The following is a 22,144-nucleotide window of genomic DNA, read 5'->3' on the forward strand; positions in this document are numbered from 1 at the left end:
TGCATGTAACTATATCAATTGTGAGTTCATTCCACTTTTTGTAGTTAGTAGCCAAGGAACAAAAGAGTGTAATCCGTATATATTACATAATCATCAAGCTTTTCTTTCTTTTTTTTTTTTTTTGGTAGTGCTGGGGATTGAGCTCTGAACCTTTACACTGAGCTATATCCCTGGTACTTTTAAAATTTTCTGACGCAAAGTCTTACAAAGGTGCCCAGATTTGCAATCCTTCTGCCTCAGCCTCCTAATATTAAAATTTTAAACGAGAATCATTACTCAATAGGAGAACGACTGTTTTTGAAACTAGCTAGATTTCTCTGAAGGGCCCTTCTGAAGAGTTTATTATTAGAGGCACACCAGTGATCTGAGCATTATTTTTACTGTAAAGATAATGAGTTTCACCTTTTACAGTATTGTCAGTTGAAACCCAAGTAGCAAAAAAAAAAAAAAAAAAAAAAAAAAAAAGTCTGTTTATGTACAAGAATCATTTAAGAATCTTGTTACAGTGTAGATCCTCTTTCAAAGATTACCTTGTTTGTAAAAAGCTGTAGATGCTGCTGCTGCTGCTCTGTGGGTTATCCTTCAAGTAGCAAGGCCCTAGTCTTGGAATAAATTCAGTGTAATTTGTTTTCTACTGATCTAGTTTAAACATCTTTTAGAATATCTGAAGGAATGGATAGTTTGAATATTTTCTAAATAATGTTCTGTAACTATTGTTTTCTCAACTGAGTATTTGATAGATCTCGGCTAGATGTGACTTTGAATTCTTTCTCTCTGACAAGAATCTGACGTATGGCTTTTGTCAGGTAATTCCCTTTAGCCTTGATAGAGAGTAAACCAGAAGCTGACATGCTCTTGTGAAAAATGAGAAAACTAACAGACCTTGAATACAAAGTCTTCCCACCCCTGTTTAGAGTTAAGCCAAGAAGTACTATAGATGGAACACTGACTTTTGTGAGAAATGTAAAATCCCAGTTGGCAGAGAAATTTGGGGGAAGCAGTGTGAATTCTGGATATTGATCCTGGTGAAACTCTCCTGTACATATACAAGAAAATAAAATAGGCATTCATTACAATATAAGTGAAAACTGAAAAATTACAGCTTCTATCAGTAAGGAAATTAAATACATCAGTTGTAGGTTTTTTTCCCCATTTGAAAACTTACATAATTAAAATGAACTGATTATATCTTCATGAAACTAACTGGATATGATTTAACTTTTAATGATAAGCAGAAAAGTAATTATTAAGTATTACATATAGTAAGTCATTTATGTAAAATAATATAGGCATACATTTATCAAGCACAATTTTCGACATGAACTTGATACTGCAAGTTGACTGTAGCACCTGCCTCTGAGGACAGAGTGGGTATGAGAGCATGGAAATATTAGGAATATAAAGAACTAAAACCTTTAATGTATTCTTAAAAATCTGAAACAAATATGGTAACAGATGCAGGAAGTACAGTATCTAAAATGGCTCACAGTGACTCACATCTGGTTCTTACAGTGTGATCTCTGCGCTTGGGACTTCAGCTGTTATTTCTGGTGATCAGATAGTAGAAAAAGTAATGGGATATGATTTCAGACACTGGATTATAAATGATCGTGGCTCTGTCTTGTTTTCTTTCATTTCCTCTTTGGTTTGCTCCTGCTGATAGAAGTCAGTTCATGCTGAGAGCTCTCCTCTGGAGAAGCCCACTGAGAATGGCCTCTAACCTACAGATTTTGAGCATCCAGTGCACTCATTTGAACAGTACTCAGAAACTGACTCCTGCCAATAATTACCAGTGAATTCACAAGTGGGTGTGTGCCTATTTGACACTTGGAATGGAGCTACTGTCCCAACGTGTGAAATTTAAGTACCTGATTAAACCATACTTGGTTTCTTAACCAATGGAAATAGTGAGATAAAAAGCATTTAGATTTATTTTCTATGTAATTTCTATGACCTTTAACCTACGTCTATATTTCTCTACTGATATTTCCTATGCTCTCAGAGTTCTAAAATTTCTTCCCTACATTGTATCTATTTCAATTTTGGCACCTTTTGATTATTTTAGTTTGGTATAATTTTCTAGCCAACCAATTCCTACATTTACCCAAGATTTTTTTATTCTGGTCTCCATTATTTATTCTTCTTGGTTCTCCTTAAACCACTGCACAGATTTACATTTTGTTCTAATTATTACATTAACAGATGCTAGACAAAAAGGCAAATGCACTAAGTGGAAGAGATAACATTCTATATCCCTACTATTTTACTTATTACTAGTTTATATTAAATGTATTATCATTTATTCATTCAATTAGAAGTTGTGAAATATTTAACATCAAGGAAATGTGAATGTCTCATGTTTATTAATTTATTAAATTTTCATATTTATCCATATTTGCTCTAGTATATTTTTATATAAAATTTAAAGTGAGGGCCCTTGAATGCATTGTTTTTCATATGATGCCTCCTCTTTATTTATATAACACTGCAAGTACAAGGTCCTGAGTTCGATCCCCAGTGCCAAATAATAATACTACTAATAATAATACCATAACCAGGTACAAAATTTGAAATTAATGTTTTCTTTCAATACTTTAGTTTTCTGCTATTCTTCCTTTTAGCAAGTAAGAAGTCTACAATCAAATATGAAATTCATTTGTAAATTGACTGCAAGCTAATTTTCTAATTCTTGATCTTTTGCATGCTTACTATATAATTTCTTAACATGGACTGTTTTCTCAGGAAATATTTTTAGAGAAGATTCCATCTTGATTTTCAAAGGTGAAAAATCTGCTGTCTTTCCTCAAATCTTCTCTACTGATATTCACCTATATATTTATATTCATACTTATTTTATATATTCATTTGTGTGTAAAATATGTGCCTCTATATAATTTATTTTTCAAGTCTTTTAAGTATCTTTAAATTTCTAGGTTGCATTACAGTTGGCTGAAAATCAACGAGGCTATATTTAATTTCAAGGTTTTTTATCACTTCTCTTTTCATTTCCACTTCTTAATTTTTACCCTTGTTGTTTTATAATTTTTAATAATTATAATTTGTTTCTTTATATTTTGAGTATCCAAACATGTGTCTTCAAGTGTTATACTAGACCTAATTTTAATATATATTTTATCTAGAATAAGTTATTGTTGCTATTATTGACTTTGATTTGTGGAGCATTAGATTTCTTTATCTGTGCTGTAGTTTGGGTTATTTTTCAGGTATATATTGGATGAAAGCATTGAAACTTACTCTCCACTCTCTAGCATGTATTACCTCTTAGGTTTAACTGACTCATAGCCACTGCTCCCTCTTACTTTCAGTACAAGGTTTAATGACATTTTGAGGTATAAAACTATTGGGGAATATTGAGATTCAGTCACTAAGGTCAAGAACACTTGATTTAGTTTGCAGTCAGGAAACTGTTTCTGCCTGTTTTCACCTTCACAACTCTGTACCTTTTAATGTACCTATGGACTCTTCCATGTGTCTGGTTTTTTCAAAGCGACACTGACTTCCCCAACAAGTGAATGATCCATTATTATGAGAATGTACAGAATTCTGTAGTGCTATAGAAGAAGGGCATACTGCTTTGGTCTGAGGAAGTGTGGTACTAAGTGGGGAAGTAATACTGGCTGGATCACAGTACCCTGGATGTAGAAGTCTGTTTCAATTTGAATAGAAGTATCCCCAAAGGCATAATAGCAAGAGGGAGCATGGGCCATTATATTTTAAGAAACATATATATTGTGCTCATAGCAAATGTGAGTGACTGTAATGAAATAATAGACTCTTAGTTTTTGTTACAGAGTCTAAAAGTTTTTATTAATAGTAAGCTGTCATTAAGCAATAGCATTCTACTAGTCATTGTCTGAGAAACTTTATGCATCCAGATTTTAAATAATATGATAATAAAATCACTCTGATGGTAAGAGGAAAGTAAAAAGTGTCAAGGATATGCTCTCACACATATAAAAAGAAAATACAGGTGTTTGAAAGAAAGCAAGATTTTTAAAAGAGATAATCTGTCTCTTTTGTATAGTATTAGAATTTTCTTCTATGGCACTACAGAATTCTGTACATACTTCCTCAAAATAATGGATCATTCACTTACTGGGGAAGTCAGTGTCACTTTAAAAAATCCAGACACATGGAAGAGTCCACAGGTACATTAAAAGGTACAGAGTTGTGAAGATGAAAACAGGCAGATATGCTCCTTCAGGCAAAAATATTTCCTCTAAATTGTATCACCAGTATGCTTAAGTAATATTACATAAATAAACCAGTCAGGACCATGAATTAAAACTAGCCAGCAAACTGAGTGTCGGGGCCTGATATTAGACATAATCTTTCTAAAAATTAGCCCAGAAATAGTCTTTTATGGGGAATTTATGTCCGAAGAGCAGTATATGTTTTGTAATTTTGTGATTGACAAACATAGTTGAAGTATCTTCACTTTGTGCTGCCTTGTATGATTGCCTCTCTTCACACATAGCCTTTGGCATTGATCCCCTACTCCCAGCCACCTCACACAACAGCTGATGATCCCAAAGTACAGTGGTGGTGAATCTATGGCTCATACGCCACAGCAGTCTGTTATTGAAAGCTCTAAATAACATAGCGTGTTTTCTCATGTAAAGCTAAGAGAAAGCTACACATCAGGAATTAGCCTTTTTATGTTTCTACCACATTTTACTTGACTGAAGACCTACTGTCTCCTACCCAGAAACAGGAACTCTAACTTTCTATGTACTTTCCCTGTAGTGGATGAAGCTAGTACACTCAAAACCGAAACTGATTTAAATACAAAGGCTAATAATGTCACAGGTACGGCAAAAAGGGATGAACAATGTTATTCATGTTATTAGGCTTTCTGAGTGGAGAATTTTCAGGTCCGGCAATGAGTAGAAAGAAGAAAAGAGTGAATGTCTTTAGTTTGTATTGTTGTTGGGAATTGAGAGTAGAGTGATGCGGGGCTGGAGATTTAGCTCAGTGGTTCTGCTACCTGCCTTGCAAGCTCAAGGACCTGAGTTCGATCCCCGGGCCGGGGGGGGGGGGGACAGAACAAAGCAAACAAACAAAAAAAGAGTGGAGTGATGGTTTCTGTGAACCCTGATATTTCTGTGGTATGAATTTCCCCTCCAGAGTCCCTGAATTATACGCTTTCCCTGAGGTAAGGGGAAAGGGAACAGGTAACGGGGTGGGTTAGAAATTTGTCAGCAGTCAAAGAGCAAAAGTAGAACAATACTGTTAATTAGAAGAGTCTGTTGTGAGAGGAGATGACTTGGAAATACAAAATAAGAATGAAAATACCCATATAAATAAAAAACAGAATTTTTTTTTTTTTGATTTTTTGAGACAGGGTCTCACTATGTAGTTCAGACTGATCTGGAATTCACTATGTAGCCCAGGCTGGTCTCGAACTCACAGCGATCCTCTTGCCTCAGCCTCCCGAGTGCTGGGATTACAGGTGTGCACCACCAGGCCCGGCCTAAAACAGATTTTCTTAACTATATAGCATAGAACATAGCACACAGGAGCTTTGCATTGGGAAATATAAGGAAATCTATTTTGAAAAGATATAATAAATAATAACATCAGTATAATATGAGTAACAAACACTGATCTACAATGAAAAAATAAAATGAGAAATTTGAGGAGCTAAACTTGGGAGGAAGTGAGAGTGTTATTTTCATCATACGCTATCATAGAGAAACAACAGGACACTCCTAAAGTGAAACAGTTCTTTTTTTTTCTTTTTATTGAGTTTATTGGTACATTCTAGGTATACAATATAGTTACATTCATTATTGGGATCCTGTACCTTTACATGACAAGTCTTGGTTCTCATTTTTTCCCCTTGTCCCTGCCCTCCCTTCACCCCCTCCTCCCCTCTCCATTTATAAACACTTAATTTCCATTTTTTCATTTTCTCATATTTTTTTCTTTTCCCTTCTTCCCTTTCCCCTACCCTTCCCACTTTCCCTACACCTTTAGCCTTTTTCTTCCTGTTTCACACTATTAATTATCCCATTAGGATCTTGTGTACATGTGTAAATACCGAATAGTCTCTCTGGTGTGAAAAACTACAATAGTAAACGATTCTCTTCTGAAGTAAAGCCCCCTCTTAAGGTATAAATCTGACATTTCACAGACACGAACTAGCCTAAAGGGGTCAGCTAACTATAAATAAGTAATCTAGCAGTCTGTTAATAAAAAGTTCTGATAAAGTAAAAAAAACCACCAGAAACATTGTTGCTATGAGAAATGAACATTGTGTATGATGGCATCTGCCTGTTACACAAATGTTTCAAAGGCTTTTATTTCATTAAAGATACTAATTTATTGGTTGCCTAGATATTTGGCATACTTTACTCTCATATAAGTTTTGAAGACTGTCTCCCCAAATTAGAAATTCTATCAAGCAAAAAGTACAAAAGGTCTGGACATGACTTTAAATAGTGCATCACCATGATCCATAGTTAGAAAGCACTACCACAGGAGAAGGAGCCAAATATCCTTCTGAGTATATCTGTATTGATAATACCTTGTTAGTATAGAGTTTTAAAAGCTAACCTCTACAGAAATTGAATCATCACTTACTGTCCTTCGCCTAGGGCTGAAAGTTTTAAGTAATATGTTCTTCTACGCTTTACAATAAATTTTACACCTAAGAGAGAGGAGAAGACAGGAAAAAAAAAAGAAATACTGCTAAACTTAACCACAGAAATACTTTATTATTATTTTAATTTTCTATTTATTGTTATTTGTATTGGCATCTTGTCTCAGCCGAAACAAATAGAATGATGGAGTCAAGGAATAGGGCTAAAATATTTGGGAACTGACAGTGATCAACAAGAAGAGACCTTGTAAATTATGGACAGTTTTTATATATATATATATATATATATATATATACATATACATGCATACATGTTAAATACATGTTACTTGGAATCCTTTTAACATTCAGCCCATAATTAAGAAGATCTTTTTGTTCATCCCTGATAAAATTTTACTTATCCTGTCTTGTTTGCATAATTTTCCAACCATAAAAATTAAAAGCAGAAAAAAAACCTAGGTAAAATCAACTACTTAAACTAGGTGTGGGGTCATTTACCACTTGGGGAGACTGAAGCCGAAGGACTACAAGTGTGAGCCCAGACAGAACAGCTTAGTCTTAGCAAAATCCTGTACCAAATAAACAGACAAATAAATAAGTGAAGGCCCTGGGTTCAAACCTCAGTATTTGGTGGAAAAAATCAAGTATTTATTTGTAATTTTTAGGGGAGACCTCCTCTGAAAGCTCAGAATTATTTTATGTGTTTTTCTACATCTTGTACTGTATTAGGAAATGACAACAAATACAAAATTTTGATAATTTCCTCCACGTATTAAATCATTTATTTCCCTGCTCAGTGTAAGTTTAGAATATTGTGAGCATTTCTTTCTTTGTATGGACAGAACAAGATATAGTATGCTTAAAAGGGGGTCAAGAGATGGAGAGGGAGGGAGAGAAAGAAGTGAAAAAAGAATTAAGATGTGTTAGATACATGTACCAACTCCCCATGATGTATTTAATCATTATGTACTAGAGACATGTATTAAACAATGTAAACATTTTCAAAAAGAAAATCAATTTATTCTCAATCCATTATTTCAATTATGTACTTTACATCTTCTCAAATATTTTTTTTAAAGCTCAAGTGTCCTCACACATGCATTCTTTTACTACTTTCCCGATATTTCATTGCAGTTATCCAGAGAGGTTGTTGGTCTCTAATCATTTGGTATAGATACTAGAAATATGCATTTCCTGTGTTTTTCCTTTCCTGAGTTCTTCAGTTGTCTAAGGAAGTGATCTCCAACAAAGGTGATCTTGATCAGGACACATTTAACAATGTCTGCAGAAATATCCCATTATTACTCTCTGGAGAAGGATGACTCAGGAATCCAACGAGTAGAAGCCAGGAAGGCTAGTAAATGTCATATGGTATAGAAGAAATACACAGCACAGAATACAGCATAGAAACCAACAGCCCGTCACAGACATCTGTCCTAAAATGTCCATTGTGCTGACACTGAGAAATCTTGATGCACAGCTGTCACATAACTATGATGATAAAGAGTTTAACTTTTTCCCAAATTTACCACTTGCAATATTGTAAGTCCCAGATATGCACATGATGCTCTATCTTCTCACAGAACTGCAGGCTAACATGGCTTATTTCCTCACTAGCACATTTATTCATTATTTCTCCAGCAGAGTTATTATTAAACTCATGTCTAGCCTGACATTTGAAATCCGTTTTTATTCCTACTACTTCTATGAATTTTTCATTAGTTTCAAATTGTCTTTTTCTTAGGATTTCTCTGAGTAAGAACTAACTAAATGAAATAGAATCTCAAATAGGAAATTTAGTAGACAGTGAATATAAATGCTTTTCCTATGTGGCCTCTTTATGTATTTGTGCTTCTGAACGCCTTATATAGTCTGTTTACTTTTTGGATAAACTGCTTACATTTTTCACATTTAAATCGTTAAACTTTTTTGACACCAGGTTTTATTTATCCATGAAAATACATGTATTTGTATTATTACATTATTCTTATACCCTAGCATCATTAGCCCCAAGTAAATAATGTTTGAGAGCTGAGTGTAGAAAAAATATCTTAAAACCCCCATGATGACTGTTTTTATGTGTAGCTTTTATTGGCACCATATTAATTTGCCACTTTTTATCATATATTATTTTTGATGTTCTATTAGGCTTACAAACCTTTATGTTTCTTATTGTTCAATATTTTTTAGGTTTATTTTATAAAATGAGGACAATGACATATTGAAAATATGCATAAATGTTTTTCCATCATATGTACCTTTTAAGATCATTTTTTTTAGGCAATAACAAATGTTTAGGTGTCTGTAATTTACTAAAAATAATGCATTTGTCAGCTATTTGTTCTTTTTCAATTTAAACCCATTTAAAAATTTTTAATGTAATTATGTGGGTGCAAAATGTCTTTTGCTATTTTAAAGTACATCCTTTGGGTCTTTACAGAAAGTGTGGACTATGGGCCAGTGTTTGTTCAGGAACCAGAGAGTATCATTTTCCCGACTGATTCTGATGAAAATAAGGTAGCATTGAATTGTGAAGTTCGTGGCAACCCCATTCCCACTTACAGGTGAGAATTCACTATTCATCACTTGTTTAAAACCTTACACACTTCACAGGGAGTGTCATAATGTCTTAGTCATTTTTACTTTGGTGTCTTCTTCTTCCTAAGATGGATTCGGAATGGAACACAAATCGATTTGGAAAGTGATTATCGCTACAGTTTGATAGACGGCACCTTCATTATAAGTAATCCAAGTGAAACGAAAGATTCTGGTCAATATCAGTGTTTAGCAACCAACAATTTTGGAAGTATTCTTAGTAGAGAAGCCACACTTCAGTTTGCCTGTGAGTATGATTTCCATATATATGTGTATAGTATGCCTAGATGTAGTTTTAAATTCAGTTAAATGAAAGCTTACAACTTCACATTTTAAAATAGTGCAAAAATCTTGATAAAAATTAGAATTACAAACAGTGCATTTCTTCCTGAGATATTTTGAAATTCACTGAAATATTTACTATTTACAAAATAAGTCTGCTGTACTAGTGTGAGAGGTTAGAATCCTATTCATGAAAGCAAGTAAGTTTTGGCATTCAAAATAGAGTTTCTCCCTACTTTAAAAAAATCTACTCTTTTATTATTCTCTTCTATTCACTTTTTACATAGATTCTTCAGAACATAAAATCTACAGTTACACTTAGGTAACCAAAAAAGTGACTGTAATGCTAGTATTTCAATTTCTTACTATAGTTTCAATGTATTCCAATTAGTATATTGAGAAAAAGATATCAAATATAAAGTGTACATATACAGATGTATATTTATGTGCAACATAATGTTCCAATCAATAATGAATCACATATAGGAGTGGTCTCATAAGACTGTATTCCTTAGGGATATGGTAGCTTAGTTGTGTAAACATACTCTGTGATGTTTGCACTATGACAAAATTGATGTTTGCACTATGAAAAATGCATTTCCCAGAAAGATTTCTCTGTTTTGTTTTTTGTTTGTTTGTTTTTTGGTATTGGGGATTGAACTCAGGTCCTTGTGCTTGCAAGGTAGGCACTGGAATCACTGAGTTAAATCCCTGGCCCACATTTCTCTGTTGTTAACAAATGCATGACTCTGTGTGTGTGTGTGTGTGTGTGTGTGTGTGTGTGTGTGTATATAAACATTTTCTACAGTAGATTATCTACCTGATTATCCAAAAGTATTGATTTAACGTGTTCACAATAGGATGTAATTCATATGTCTTGCTATTATGTGACTTGACACATACTGGTACATGCATAACTGTCTCATCAGGCTGCTTTTTTATTAATTTTATTAGTGAAAAGACCAATAAAAGTGATTAGATCATTTTGTACCATGAGAGGTATAAGCCACTCTCGATGGAACTTGTATCACTGGCGGTTCAAGCTGGTGGGAATATGTTAATAAATTCTTGAATTACGTCACTGAGGAAAAGGGCTTAAACCAAATTGAAATAGGCTACCAGGTGAACATCCTCCATATTGTTCCATAATAATTCTATTTGAATTTAAATTTTCAATTATCACAATTTCTAAAAATGAAAGTCTTTATATTATGTATTATTTAACTGGGTACAAAGATTATAAGATGATTCTTCTAACAATAGTTGAAAATACACCCTGAAGAATGTAATAATTGATTTTTCTCTATAGAGTTTTCCTATGTATAAATTCTAACTCATCTAGAATCTAGATACCATATTATAAAATGTGAAGAAGAATATTAGGTAGAAATGGATACAGTTTGTAGAACACTGATCTAGGTGTAGAAAATCTAAATAATAATTTTAAAACAGATGGCTAATCATTTAAAGTAGGTACATTTTCAAAGATGGCAGCCTAAATATACCCCTGTTAGTTTAGTACAGTAGCTGGTGTAGACAGCCTAACCCTTTTAGTATTTGCATTAGTAAAGTAACCTACTAACCAAAACTACCATTCCATTCACCACTCTATCCAGTTGGACAGTATTCTCAAGAGAGAGAAAATCCAGAGAACATGATACGTACTAGTTGTTTATATCCTAAATTTTGAGCTGTATATCTGATGAGTGTATACCAGTTTGCCTGTGTATGAATAGCTTTTCTGCCTGTTCTAGCCAATTAAGCCAAGTTATTTTATAAATACTGTAGAGCAACATATTTTTTTAAGATCCTCAGTTTCCATATGACTGCTTTCCCTGGCTGTCCACAATGACCAGTGATAACAAAAACACTCCCGTGCACCTGAAGTATGTGCATGCCCACTCTTAAGTACAGTGAGCAGCATGGCAAACATGATCTCATCTGTTCAGCTTGAAGCTGCCCTCAGCAACATGTGTTTATTATTATCTTAAACATTATGGAAGGTACATATAAATCTAGTGGTTGCATCTTGTGGCCCTGTCCCTCTCTCCTCCCAGCCCACCTAATTTAGGATCTAGGTTATAGGTGCAGAAGAACCTACAAGTTACCTGGCTGACTTAGTCAGTTATATGCGTAGGACACACAAGAACATGTTACCTTGAAATGCTTTCCCTACCTCGCTGCCATTGAGTTTCGTTTCATTTATTTAAAATATAAGTCCTTTAGGTTCAGCTCTACTTTTCTCCCAGGTGATCTCTAGGAAAATGTAAATATGGGTGGTAGAGAGAAATGAAAATTTAATCTTTTTGCTTTCCAGTATTTCTAAGCAGCAGTGTGAGTGTAAGAAGATTCTGGAAATTTGGAAGTTTTTAAATTTAGTGGGGAACTTGTACCTCTACATGACAAGTCTTGATTCTCATTTTTCCCCTTACCCCTGCCATGTAGAGGTACAAGATCCCAACAATGAATGTAACTGTACTTTGTCCCTAAAATGTACCAATAAACTCAATTAAAGCTGAAAAAAATAAATTTAGGGGGAATATGACAGTAGTTTAAGGAGAAAAAAGAAAAAGGGAGTCTGAAAGGAAATAAAAGGAGAAAAAGGTTAAGTGAGATTTAAATTTAAAATCTAGGTGGCAACTTTCCTTTATGCATTGTAATTTTCTTCTGCCCAGGCTCATTGACAGATAAAGAATAAACTCATTGTTAATTCCTACTAAAATATTAATGACTGAAGTGACCCTGAGAAGAAATACTCATTGATTTTGCATGTTTTAAATTTGGATTCATCTTTTGTATCCATCAGTCATTACTTATCTAAAAATTTAAGTATTCATCACACAATGCATATTTCAAAGCTTATTAATATTTAGTAAATATAGACTATTATTAAAACAGTTAACTATGCTTTGCTAACCTTTTGCTAAATATTGAAGGCAAATGTATGGGGTGTTGAAAGTTTTAAGTCTTAAAATTAGACAAAATTTATAAACTATTGAAATGATTGTGCATTAATATTTGTTGCTAAAATTCCTTATTATCAGAGTATACTTTTATGCTTTTTAATATACATTGATTAGACAAGAATTTTTAACTTTTATACATTATCATATATTAAGCAGTATTTATTATGAATGTGTTTTTCATACTGGTAGGTGTAGCCTGATCTTCTAAAATACGATAGAAAGGAGGACTATATTACCTAAAGTCAGTTTCTGAGATTTGCTAACTCAATTGTTGCCTTTTTAATGTAAGACTTGCTGTATAGACTGGTCCTATTTCATAACTGCACTTTTCGTAATATACGTGACACTTTAAAATCATGGGTTTACATAGGTTTTTGTCTCCTGAAATATGACATTTTTCCTTGGAATGGTGTGATTTTTAAAAATTCTTTAGAGGCCAGGGATTTAGCTCAGTGGTTCTGATGCCTGTCTCACAAGCACATGGACCTGGGTTTGATCTCTGGTACCAAAAAAAGAACAAACAAAATGAAAATTCTTTAATTTTATTGGTACATTTTAAGTATGATGACATTCATCATTGGGAATTTGTATTATTTACATGATGTATCTTAGTTCTTATTTTTCCCCATTCCCCTGCCCTCCCTTCAACCCCTCCACTCCTCCCTGTTTAGAAAGACTTTGTTGCCATTTTTTCCCCTTTCTTGTAATTTTTTTTATTTTCCTTTTTCTTTCCCCTACCCCTGCAACCTCCCCTTCCCCTTCCCCTTTGGACCTTTTCTTCCTATTCACATTATCTATTATACATTTTGACCTTCATTTATACTTTCAGTTTCTCACACCAGAGAACTATTCGGTATTTACACGTGTTTCCTATTTCACTTAAGAGTATGGCCTCAGTGTACATCCATTTAGCTATAAACATCTACAGTTTCTCGTTCTGAGTAGTACTCCATTTAACTTAAAAAAAAAACACACACACATCTTCTTTATCCAGTTTCTTGTTGATGGGCAATTGGTCTGTTTCCAAGTTTAATCTATTACAAACTGTGCTGCTATGAACATGGGTGCACTTAATCTGTGTGTTATGATTATTTTCATTTGGGAAGATACCCAGCAGAGAAAAAGCTGAGCCAAAGGGATCTCTATGATTTTTAAGTCTCAATATACAGTGCAAATAAACATAATTTAGGCTTTTACTACGTTCCTTAAGAAAAATCACTAATTTATATATTATGAATATATATATATATATATATATTTGAAGAATCAAGTTATTCATAAACTAACAATACCATATGTATTAAAAGTTATAAAATTTAAAGACACGTTGCTGTCTTTTTTTTTGCATGAAATTATGTATAAATGTGTATACACACACATACAAATACTGGTAGTGTGTAGTATAAAATTACTACCAAAAACCCTACTAGTGAGAAATATAAAATTATTACTAAATCATATTAGTGAAAGAGACTTTTAAAGATCTCATCCTCATATAAAGTTTATATTTACTGAATGCTTACTTCTGAGGCAAGTCATGCTTTAAATATTTTAAGTACATTAACTCATTTCATCTTTCAAATGAACACATGAATTTATTTTATAAAATGTGTATCTGTTTTACATATGATACTGCTAATTTAATCTGAGTACTCATTCTTATTCTAATGTAAATGTACATTATATTTCTTTTATGACATATCCAATTTGATTTTCAGTTCACCTCCCAAATTACATTGCAAGCTTTTCAAAATCCTTATGATCGCTTAATCAACCATTATTTTATAATCAAGTCACATATATGTCTTAACAAAAAAAATAGATACTAGTGATAAAATGAATAATCATAGTGTTCTACATTTATTTTATTTAAATTTAGTTAACAAACCATGGACTTAAGTTTCCTTATAGAAATTTAAAAGTTTAAGAAATATTGGCTCTATTTCTATAAATGGGATATTGGGAGTTAGACTATAATTATTAATACAATTACTGATTTTTATACTTTATTTTTGTGAAACTTTGACCTAAAATTTTTCTCTCTTTACTGAATGGCCTATGGTTGGTGTTATGGCATGTGTTTAGATGTCCTTCCAAAGCCTCATGATTTTTCAGAGGTGGCTGAATCTGGAGTGTGTAATTGATTCATGGTGGCACTAGGCCTGAGAGTACTAGGATTGAGGGTGTGAGTATTATTAGCCCTAAGTATTCTGAATAAGATTAAAGGGGCAGAAAAGCAATGTTGTGTTCTCTTATTCCTTTGTTGTCTTTTGTTGCCGTGACCTGTTGCCCCTTTTCCTCTGCCTTGGAGCCAGCTGATTATGGACTGAAAACTCTACAGGCTGTAGGCCAAATAAACCTTTCCCCCTTTAACTTTGGCTGTTGTTTCAACAATAAGAAAAAAGTAAGACAGAATCTAGAAAACTAAACTTTCTATGTGAATTTGAGATAAGATAAATGACTCTGGCCATTGTCAAAAGCTGCTGGAATCCATTATGGATCCTGGACTTTGTGGAGAATTGTGAGAAGGAAGTAAATGTTGACATGTGGCAATATAGAAAAAATAACAGGTTATCACATGTGTGCAAAACTAATCAAACTTAAAGCAAATATTTATTTTATTTTTTCTATGCAGTTATTAACCTACATACTACAAATATGAAATAGCAATGTGTGCTTATTTAATTTCATTTAAAATATTTAATCTCTGTTCCATTCAAAGGTGAATTATTTGACTTACTATGTAAGATATATATTCATTGTGTGAAATGTGGTTATATAATTATAACGTACCAGATAAATATATTTCATATCAGAGGTGGTCCAGGGAGTATATGACAAAAGTTTTATACTTATTTTGACCTAAGCAAATATTTCCCTGAGACACCTAGCTGTCAAAGCAAAGAGGAAAATTTTTATTTCCTCCCACTTCCTCAAGGAAAGAAAATCTTTTCTTGACAAATTGTCATGGAAACTTTATATAGTGATCTCATCAACCTCCCAACATGAATTCAATTGCAAGTTTAACTAGCTGTACCTACAACCACATCTATTCTTTAAATGTAATTAGAATTTAATAATGAAGTTACTCACTTATCCCAATGATAATTTTTTCTCTAATTTTGACTCAAGTAATTAATGGATTTGAGCAGCTTCTGTATAGTCACTCCTCCCTTCTAAACTATCCCAACCATGTTAAATGTCTACTGCTGATTATCTTTTATTTTAAGATCTCCCTAAATGAATATTTATAAGCACAATTCAGCTTAGCTAATGTTAATTGTTCAGCTTAGCATTAATAAATATGTACCTCACAAGGACATAGTAAAAATTAATGAGGTGGAGTCGTATTTCTGAACTTGTTTTTTAAATTCAGAACGAAATATATAAATACAAGGTTGTAAGTGTTCTTGCTTGTGATGGTTGTTACTGGTTATCAGTAAAATTAGTTTCACAAAATATATTTTATCCCTTGAGATGGTTTATCACAAGGATAATTTCCTCACTGAGTATAGTGATTTCTCTCCAGTGACAAGCAGTAATACTTCATATAAAACTTGGTCACTGTATTAGCTCATGAAAATTTGAAAATGATACCGTGACACTGTACATTTTTCAAGCATCCACCAGAAATCCAAAGCACATAGTATTCTCTCAGAAGTTGGGATTTTTAGAGATAATTCATGCCACTAAATCAGACATGAAATTAATCAAAAATAAAATCTCATTCTGTCTCTTGCCTCAAAATATCTTTATATGCAATCTTTGATAAATTGATGGTTCATATTAAATTTGAACATATTGCTTTTCAGAGCATTTAGATGATTGAGATCCAGCATATTTCATTACTTTCCTTAAAGCAATTGATTAAAATAACTTCCTCAACTCTTGAGTGTATATATGATGTGTAGATTTTGAATTTAAGCCCTTTAATTTAACCTTTCATTTTTATTAAAAGCTAAAAATTTACTTCTCTGTTTTTTTCATAACTTTCATTCCTAAAGTTAACCTTAGGAAGATTTAAAGCTACATTTTACTTCTGTTTAGCATGTAATGAAATTATTTGAATAAACACCAATTCCACTGTATATAAAATCTTTACTTCATCATTCTATGGGGGTTTGACCATATTAACTTTAAGAAATCATTTGAATGTTAATCTGAATGAGAGTCCTACTATCCTGGACAAGTTTATTAGTTGTAATATTATCAGGTTCTTTGATAAAACAAATTAGTGTATGTTTATAATTTTATAAATATAGCTTTTCTACAATGTAGCTTTTCTAAGTAAAATCACTACTCAAAGTAATTGTTTAGAAATTATCTGAAAAGGATATTTAATTTCATTATAATTGATATAGAAACTGTGAATATTTCATTACTGGAAAATTGCAGTATGGATTCTTGGAGAACACAAATCTTTATTAAAAATATGTAAGTCTATGCTTTAGAGGAAAGTTATTGAGATTGAATCAAATTTTATATCTCTGCTGAAATATTTTCAAATCCTTAATCCTATCATATAAATTCTACATTTGTAAGTATTTCATTTGTTAAAATTCATTCCAACAGTCACTTTCTTATTTTTTGAATCCTTGAATAACTGTCTATTTGTGATTAATGACTCGTTGCAACGTGACTCCTCTTACCTGGCTTGCTATAGTTATCCTTAGTGATCTTTTTTTTTTTTTGTTTTTAAATGAGGAAAGTCAGTCCTTGAGTCACAAAAAGTTAAGTGTGCGATACCAAGTGAAAGGACCAGGATCAAGGAAAAGATAAATTTTCTGAACCTTACTGCTGAAGCAAATTTGCCTAATTCATTGCCTTTACTCCTGCCTTGACTAAGTGTCTCTGGAGACCTCTCCCTGGCATAATATCTTCTGAAGAACTGAAGGATGATGGATGTTTCAAATTTTGCTACTAGTGTCAGGTTAATTAAAAAAAAAAAAAAAACTTCATCTCAGACCAACTGGTGAATATTATACTAGTATAATGCAAGTGCAAAGAAAAATTATAAGCATAGGGACAGATAAACAACACAAGTACTTTCTAAGATAATTTTATTTCACAAACAAATTTTTGAGGGACACATTAGAAGAGAACATTACTTTGTCTGGAGATCTTGGAGACTTAATTTCATGGGAGTCAAAGGAACAGGAATTACTATGCCTTGGCTTAATTTCCACACCAAGTTGAATCACTGCTGTCTCATGGATGTGTATAGATATATAGATAGATGAAAGAGGAAATAGAGATGTATATATGTGTATTATATAATATGTGTATGAATACTGAGTAACAAGTTACTTGGCTGTGCATACATCTCTATTTCAAAACACAAAGACATAAGCATATTTAGTGAGCATTTAAAGGGCAAACAGACTACTAAACTCATTTAATGCAACACCCTTTTTAATTCTCATATCAATTTTATGAAGGAAATTCTATAATTGACCTGATTTATTAATGAAAAAACAGTGAAACTCAGACATGTCAAGGCATTTCCCAAGTCACACAGATAGTAAGCAATAAAGCAACAACTCTGACTCAGATCTAACTTCCAAACTGGTACTTACTATCTTCATGATTCTGCCTTGTTTGACCCTAACTGTAATGTATCTTGCACTTTTAGTTTTATATGTCTGTAATTAATTATACACAGGATTGATCAATCTCTATTGTCTCTATATCATTGTACTATCTGTTAAGAAGCCTATAATAAACAATAGAGCTTCCTCATACAGTTTAAAACTATTAAAATGGGTGTCAAATCCCTTCATTTCATATACATTTTCTTAATCTACCATCTCTCCTCATAACTACCAGAAAATTAACCTATCTGGAATGCCTGGATGATTTTCCTATTGCTTAAATCTTTCTTCACTCAACTCCAGGCCTACTAGTCTCTTTTTATGACATGTTTGATGTAAAACTCAATTCTAACCACATTGCCCTACGTAAGTCTCTGATGGCTTACCATATTTCATGAAAAGCTATAATTTACCATGAAAGTCTGTAGAGGACAGAAGACAATCAGAGGCCTGTTTTAAGAATATTCAACCAGGAGAGCTGTGAAGGGAAAGTCTAATCAGGAGATCTTTCAGTAAACTAGGTAAAAAGAACTTGAATTTCTTCCATATGAGTGTTTCCAAAGTAGACAAAACTGTAAATAATACAACAAGTGGTAGTAGAAGTATAACAATGCATGAAGTTGTTAGAATGACATCAAGACTCTGAGCTTTTGCTAGCTCAGTTGAACAATTCATAATCCTATTATGTGATAAAGTTATATAGAGAAGTAATATAGGCTTCAGGGAAAAAGCATTTCAATTTGAAGTAGATTTATTCTGACTCTCAGGAAATAGCCAAGATTTTATAATATTGAGTGATGCTTAGGAAAGAGGAATAGAAACTGCCCTCAAAACATATTGAGAGATTCAATGAAATCATAAAAATGTTATGATACAGAGAAATTATGCTAAGAAAAATCCAAGAAGTGCAAAAGAGATTAAGAAAGAAAAAGAGTATAATGGTCACTGGAGCTTTAAAGACTGTCAACTGATCAGACAATAAAGGAATACTACAAAAAGTAGAATGATGAATTGAGCTTTGGGTTTTGAGATCTTTGAAGATCAATTTCATTAGTGTGAAATTAGAATCCAAATATAAAAAGAAGAAAAAAAAGTCATAGTGGATGCTGACTCAGCCATAAAAGGAATGAAGAGAGAAAACAGTTCTCTGTTTAATGGGAGAGATTAAAAACATTGTGATGTTTGGCAATAGAATGCTACTTGGTGTAGAACATCAAGTTGAAGATACAAACTTCATAATGTCTGACTGGCAAACTAAATATGTCCTTTGCTGTTAAGGTGAATGCTTCCTAGAGGTTTTCATCCTCTTCCAGGGAAGTATTTTGTAATAGAGAAGATACTCAATGTTGCGAATATCACTGTTAATGATACTATAACATGTTCTGTGAGCCTTCTGGGCTGCTATTCACAGACCACCTCTTCATTTCTCTCTCTCAAAATCTCTCTTCCCCACCTTCTTCCGCCCTTCCTCTCTCCCTTCCTCTCTCCCTCCATCTGTCTTTGTCTGTCTCTCCCTCTCAACTATTCTTAATTATATTTAATCTTATATTGCCTTATAGTTATAACAGTGCTTAAATCATTCAAAGCACTATTTTCTAGATTATAAACTCATTTATGACAGATTTCATACCTCATTGATTCTTTTTTACTTCTCTGGTTTAGTATCCAATCCATATAATTTGTCAACACTTCGTGAATGCATGTTCATTCTGAATGAGTAAATCTCCAACATCACAGTACTTACTATTGTCTTTTATTTCTTAGCCTAGAAGAATGATTTTTTAGGAAGTATATGCATAGCCATCTCTAATAATTGCAATGGGGAATTAAAATAAAAAGAACTGATGCAGTAAAATTTCAAATTATAAATGCCATAAAAGGTAGTGAAATTATTACTACAATTAAAATTGATATTAATAACTATAATTATATTAGTCATGTCAAAATGGTGTTGACATTCATTTTAAATATTGTAATATACTTGCCATTTTGCATGCTGTTGATAACATTTTTCATGCGGCAATAGATGTTTGAGGCTTGGATATTTAAGAGAAATATGGAAACACCACTTTTTTAAAAAGTGATTTTTTATGTGATACTGAATACAGATAGAAGAAAGCTAACTTCCCTTTTAAACATGATTTCAGAATTCTAGCAACATCTCTCTATTGATCTCTATGGCAGGCAAGTTTGCTATACATTTTATAGCCTCATTGGGTTACAGACTGAGTCAGGATATAGTGACCAAATTTATCAACTTAAGCAACAACCTTGCTCTTGGCTTCTTTGAGATGTATGTACAAAGACTGTTCGATTTCAGTTGTCAACATCTAATGTGTCCTCCTAGTACCACTGCCATAATTCATGTCAAAAATCCAGAAAGTTTATACTTTCAATCATTTCTTTAAATACTTTGCTTTCCAAAGCTACTGTAAAAAGTTTTTAAGCACCCAAACGTTAATAGGTGCATGAATTTAGAGAATTACCTTTCCTAAGCACCAGGAAATTAAATAGCACTTTAAAAGGATCATGTGTCACAATAGAATAACTAAAATATGTCTGCAAAGGTGACAGTGAAGAACATCAAATAAGGTTGTTAATATCAATGCTGTTTTCATAAACACAGTAAATCATCCACTTTTAAATTATAATTCATAGAATTTCAGAAACAGTCATTAAATTCACAAAATAACAAAAATATAATTTTTTGGTTGGAACTAGAATGTTTATTAAAGACAATTCTTGAGTTTCTGGCCCTAGTTTGCAAGCATGTCTAAGATGCTCAAGTTATAATTACCTTCTGAATTCCATTAGGAGGACACCAAAAACTGAAGAATCTATTCACATGTTTCTAGCCTTGATTTTTTTGAAGCACTCTTTAACAACAGAACTATATCTTTTTTTTTAGAAAATATTCTATGGCAACGTTAAATCTGTCAGCATCAGTAACATTTTATTACTGATTTTTTTCAGAAATTATGTTTTGAGGGTTCTAATTTATTATAATTGATTTATTCACTTTTACACATAAGATGATCATTGTCCAAAAAATAAACAGCACAATGAAAATCATTTAAATTAATTTGTACAAAAAATTTTAAGTATTAAAGACATTTAAGTAATATTTATATTTAATGATAAACATTTAATATTTAATAACAAGATTATAATGTACAATTTTTAAATCTTACATGCTAGATAGATATTAGGATATTTTTATCATACTTTCATTTATAATTGCAAACAAATATTTTAAATTAGCCATTATACATGATTAAACATTTTGATTACTAGGAAACTGTTTTAAGGAGATAATTTACCTTTCAAAATTGAGAGTTGAAAGATGAAACTAAAATCAAATCTCCTCACTAAACAAAAGGAATAGCATACCCCTAATGTTAGTAAGATTTTGCACATCAATATCAGAAACAGAGTAATCCTAAGGTTATTCTCAGTGGTCTTACAACCTTTAAATTTGAGACCAGGCAATTGAAATCATAAACGTCATATGTTCTACTTTCAACCATTCAGATCAAATTAAAAATAGTCTGTGTCTGCTTCGCAAGAGCAAGGATCCGAGTTCGATCGCCAGTACCAAAAAACAAACAAACAAACAAACAAAATCTGTGTAACACAGTTATACTTCTACATAATTAGGACATTTTAAAAATACACATACTTCAGAATAACAAGGTTGACATTTGGCGTGTTTTTTCTACTCATATTAGTTATGCCAGTATGGTGCCATATCACAAATGCTAATGGCTCTCATTCTAACTTTGTTCCGATAAGCCAAGCAAACAATAATTGTGAAAAACTATAATAGTACACAAGATCCTAATGGGATAATTAACAATGTGAAATAGGAAGAAAAGGGCTAAAGGTGTAAGGAAAGTGGGAAGGGTAGGGGAAAGGGAATAAGGGAAAAGAAAAAAGCATGAGAAAATGAAAAAATGGAAATAAAGTATTTGTAAAAGGGGAGGGAGGAAGGGGTGAAGGGAGGGCAGGGACAAGGGAAAAAAATGAGAACCAAGACCTGTCATGTAAAGGTACAAGATCCCAGCAATGAAGGTAATTGTACTGTA

At 32.5% G+C, this 22,144-nt stretch overlaps 1 protein-coding gene across 1 annotated transcript in view; it reads left to right on the top strand.

Annotated features, from left to right (window-relative positions):
• The window catches only part of Cntn5 (contactin 5), a 1,105,367-nt gene that overhangs the window by 686,160 nt on the left and 397,063 nt on the right, over positions 1 to 22,144 (top strand). Inside the window, exons 6-7 of the mRNA XM_010642035.2 lie at positions 9,066 to 9,189; positions 9,292 to 9,467. Of these exons, the coding sequence (XP_010640337.1) occupies positions 9,066 to 9,189; positions 9,292 to 9,467 (300 nt within the window). The remainder of the gene's footprint in view (positions 1 to 9,065; positions 9,190 to 9,291; positions 9,468 to 22,144) is intronic.

The sequence above is a fragment of the Fukomys damarensis genome, unplaced genomic scaffold, assembly GCF_012274545.1.
Source record: "Fukomys damarensis isolate Sample0158 unplaced genomic scaffold, DMR_v1.0_HiC HiC_scaffold_16, whole genome shotgun sequence".
Taxonomy (NCBI): Eukaryota; Metazoa; Chordata; class Mammalia; order Rodentia; family Bathyergidae; genus Fukomys; species Fukomys damarensis.